At 28.1% G+C, this 3,998-nt stretch overlaps 2 protein-coding genes across 3 annotated transcripts; one reads left to right on the forward strand and one right to left on the reverse strand.

The window, feature by feature from the left end:
* Window positions 1-418: 418 nt before the first annotated feature.
* Window positions 419-1,264, reverse strand: LOC105622846 (DNA-directed RNA polymerases I, II, and III subunit RPABC4-like). 2 transcript variants are annotated; one of them, XM_012204258.1, is made up of 3 exons: window positions 1,080-1,264; window positions 673-765; window positions 419-556 (listed from the first exon to the last, which is right to left on the reverse strand). In XM_012204258.1, the coding sequence occupies exons 1-3, from the start codon at window positions 1,135-1,137 to the stop codon at window positions 534-536; spliced, it is 174 nt and encodes a 57-aa protein (XP_012059648.1). In that variant the 5' UTR covers window positions 1,138-1,264; the 3' UTR covers window positions 419-533. The 2 variants fall into 2 exon arrangements, with proteins under 2 accessions (XP_012059648.1, XP_012059647.1); XM_012204257.1 differs by having other exon boundaries at window positions 475-556; window positions 669-765; window positions 1,080-1,258.
* A 422-nt stretch (window positions 1,265-1,686) lies between these two features.
* Window positions 1,687-2,511, forward strand: LOC105622847 (DNA-directed RNA polymerases I, II, and III subunit RPABC4-like). Its single transcript, XM_012204259.1, has 3 exons — window positions 1,687-1,846; window positions 2,143-2,235; window positions 2,332-2,511. The coding sequence occupies exons 1-3, from the start codon at window positions 1,789-1,791 to the stop codon at window positions 2,352-2,354; spliced, it is 174 nt and encodes a 57-aa protein (XP_012059649.1). The 5' UTR covers window positions 1,687-1,788; the 3' UTR covers window positions 2,355-2,511.
* Window positions 2,512-3,998: the final 1,487 nt, after the last annotated feature.

Consider the following 3,998-nt stretch of genomic DNA (forward strand, 5'->3'; position numbering starts at 1 on the left):
AACGTTTACGCTCATATACATGTATATATCAGACAATGGGACCGGAGTGAAAATTTTATAAGCGTATACTTGAGAAAATGACAATGGGATTTATGGTAATAACGCCAACTTGTTTTGCCAGTGTCACCGTCATTTCTCTTCCTCTGTGAATTCTGTTGAATTATATTGATGAGAATGTAATTTTTATTTATTGTAAATAAAAGGAATATTGCTTAAAACATTTTGTATATTATATAGTCTGAATCAATACGCATGAAACAAATTCTATTAGATGGAATGTCCATCGGATCTAGGGATTCTAATGCAAATTGTACGAAGAGATTCGTGATAATACGCTTTATATAATGATCTTGCAGGAACAACAGTACAACTTTGGGCGTGGAAAATAATGTAGGATAGGAATAAAGTTAATTTCCGGTAAAATGCTGCACATTGCTTTATTAAAAGTTAAATAATCCTTATATATGAAATAAATATTTTAACAGGTGTACAGAAAAAATAATGCTACTTTCCATCGTCTGCTGCTCATGTACTTATCGTGCATCGAATACAACAACTGAAAGCAAGATTATGGAATATAATTAAGAAAAATTTCTAGAAATTCAATTTTGCTTGATTATATTTGTATAAAAAATATCAGTCGTGTTAAGTCAAAAACATTAAAAAACATACGTCTTTTTGTACGCTTCTTATACATGATTCTATATCCACATTCTCTGCATCGAATTGCATCTTTGGCACGAATCTCGTTATCATGATGACATTCTGAAATAATACGTTAAAACTTGATTAACGATAAATAAGATAAAAAAACGAAAATAGTTTTTTGTTACAATTTATCTTAATAATTATTACATATATCATGTTTGACAAAATTTCTCTACTTAGAAAGCGCTTTAAAATGTAATTTATCGATTTCCATAAACAATTGACATAGTTTATAAAATATTAAAATCTTAAAACTTTTTAAATAAACATATAAATGTGAATAATTTAAATGAAAATTGGCAAGCAATGATATTAAGAGGTTATTTACTAAAATGTGAGGTTAGAAATAGTCATCACATGCGTGTCCTTACCTCCACAAATGTATACCATAGCTTGTTTTGGAGTAGATTCAGATTTACCAGACTCCATTTTAACACTGATGGTGATATATATATAATAAACTGATATAATATTGGATTTTTTGGTTACAATAATTTTCCTTATCACACAATACACACTGTCCTGTTGTCAATGAAATTGCAACACGACCAAACGATGTAATTAAAAGACCGACTTTGACCGACTAGGACCGACTTACCGACTATCGATTGGGAACTTTTATTGTAAGATCGCGCGCTCGCAGATTTAAATAGTATTGTTCGTTTTGAGCTGCACGGGATCATTCTGAATGACCAACTTGAAATATAGGATTCACATTACGTACGACATTCATTGTTACGATGAATACAGGACGTCGTACATGACGAATGTCGTACGTAGTGTGAATCCTACATTTCAAGTACACTGATTTCATTCGGAGCGATCTGAGCAGCTCCCGAGAGACAAAACGAACAATGCTAAAGACTCATGTCCTACCACTCTCAAGTTTTTTCTGTCGAAGGCGCGCGATACTACAATAAAAGTTCCCAATCGATAGTCGGTACTAGTCGATTAAAGTTTTCTAACTGCGTCATATTTGGTCGTACTGCAATTTCATTGCTAACAACACGTATTCTATGATAACGAAGATTTATTGTAACTAAAAAATCAATTTGTTTATTATGTCACAACAGTATTAAAATGGAGTCTGGTAAATCTGAATCTATCCCGAAACAAGCTATGGTATACATTTGTGGAGGTAAGGACACGCATGTGATAATTATTTCTAACCTTACATTTTAGTAAATAATCTTTTAATATCATTGCTTGCCAATTTTCATTTAAATTATTCACATTTATATGTTTATTTAAAAAGTTTTAAGACTTTAATATTTTATGAACTATATCAATTATGGAAATTGATAAATTACATTTTAAAGCGCTTTCTAATTTTGTCGAACAATTTTGATACATGTAGTAGTTATTAAGATAAATTGTAACGAAAAACTATTTTCATTCTTTTACCTAATTTATATCATTAATCAAATTTTTCAGAATGTCATCACGATAACGAGATTCGTGCCAAAGACGCAATTCGATGTAGAGAATGTGGATATAGAATCATGTACAAGAAGCGTACAAAAAGACGTATGTTTTCGACTTAACACGATTGACATTTTTTAATCAAGCAAAATCGAATTTCTAGAAATTTTTCTTAATTATATTTCATAATCTTGCTTTCAGTTGTTGTATTTGATGCACGATAAGTACATGAGCAGCAAACGATGGAAAGCAGCATTATTTTTTCTTTACACTTAAAATATTTATTTCACATATAAGGATTATTTAATTTTTAATAAAGTAATATGTTGTAACATAATTTTATAATTGTGCAAATAAAAAAATCAATGTTCTTGTTATAAATTTACACTTTGTTATATTATCCTGCTTAATTTCAACTTTAAATTTCGTTTCCTAAAATTTCTATATTTTCTAACGCTAATCTTTAAAAATTTGATGGATTTAAAATTCGCCAAAGAATCATACATAACAAAATTTATCCTAATCAGTTTTAACTTTTTTATTTTAAGGAAACGGATGTACGCAATGCTATACATATATTTGTCCGCATATTGTAATTAAATCCATACATATTTATATTCAGGTATGTACATAATACACTAATAAAATTATCATATCCGTTACCCCAATAAATGTTGATTTATCACCGACCTGATGCGCAACAGTGAAGCTACATCTGCAACGTCGCTATGTTATTCTAACAAATAAATTAAAAATCCAAATTAGAACATAGTAAAGAAATAATCATTACTTTAAAAAATAATTGCTACATAAACGTATGCAGTTTGCTGAAAAATAATGGTGCAATTTTGAAAATATAATTTTTGTAATCATAAAATTTGGTACCTATTATTTAATTAGATATAAAACAATTATACATATATTTTCTCAAATAATTATATATGTTCTCTAAAAAAGATCTTAGCAAAAATTAATTCAAAATTAGTACAAAATTTTAAAGTAATTTTTTTTGTATAAATTTCAAAGTAATTTTTAAGTAACTTTTCTTTTGTCTAATTTTAACAAGTTAAAAATCATTAACAAGTTTTAAAATTTTATACAAATTTATTTTTGCTAACATCTTTAGAGAATATATGTAATTCATTTAGAAAATATATATAATTATTTTATTTAAATTTTAAGTACTCTCCTTTTATCTAATTTAAATAAATTATCTATTTAAAAATTAATTTAAAATTTTATACAGATTATTTTTGCTAAGATCTTTAAAAAATATATATAATTATTTAAAAGAATTTATATAATTATTTCAGAGAATATATAATTATTTTATAGAATATAGAACTATTTAAATCATTTCATTTAACAATGATTAAAAAATAATCATTTTTTTAATCATTCTCAAATAAAATGATTTAAAAACAAGCAAAAAAAGGTTAATTTTACACAAGTAAAAAATAATATTTACCGCAAGGTTGCCTTCCAGATCTCCTTCTCCTCTCAGAATATGAATAATTTCTCTCTTCTCTCACAGAAATTTCTCTTCTCTCGCGTAAAACACTCGCGAATACACTGTAATCGCGCGCGAACTATAACTTGAGTCCGATAACTTCAACGGCACTCCCGAAACGTGCGACGCGACGAACCGGCTGCGGTTCGTTCACTTTCATTTATATCAGCGACGAGGGTACGTTAGCTTCCCCGTTGTATTTTTACACAAAGAGAACGATTTTACTCAATATCTAAAAATTTATCTAGATATGTATTCAGACATATTCGAAAATTTTTAGATACTTGAGAAAAACTATTCTTTTCGTGTGAATATCCTCTGATACTGAGCCCTCTCACTACGTCAAGGTGTACGTGAG

This window comes from Atta cephalotes (genome assembly GCF_000143395.1).
Source record: "Atta cephalotes unplaced genomic scaffold scaffold00049, whole genome shotgun sequence".
In the NCBI taxonomy this organism is placed as follows: domain Eukaryota; kingdom Metazoa; phylum Arthropoda; class Insecta; order Hymenoptera; family Formicidae; genus Atta; species Atta cephalotes.

Bases quoted from the DNA above. Each gene is read 5' to 3' on its own strand.
- LOC105622846 (XM_012204257.1), bottom strand. From the start codon at position 1,137: ATGGAGTCTGGTAAATCTGAATCTACTCCAAAACAAGCTATGGTATAC. The intron at 766-1,079 runs GTAAGGACACGC...GTATTATTTCAG, and splicing joins TATGGTATACATTTGTGGAG to AATGTCATCATGATAACGAG. The intron at 557-668 runs GTTTTTTAATGT...TCTTGCTTTCAG, and splicing joins AAGCGTACAAAAAGACGTAT to TTGTTGTATTCGATGCACGA.
- LOC105622847 (XM_012204259.1), top strand. From the start codon at position 1,789: ATGGAGTCTGGTAAATCTGAATCTATCCCGAAACAAGCTATGGTATAC. The intron at 1,847-2,142 runs GTAAGGACACGC...CAAATTTTTCAG, and splicing joins TATGGTATACATTTGTGGAG to AATGTCATCACGATAACGAG. The intron at 2,236-2,331 runs GTATGTTTTCGA...TCTTGCTTTCAG, and splicing joins CAAGAAGCGTACAAAAAGAC to TTGTTGTATTTGATGCACGA.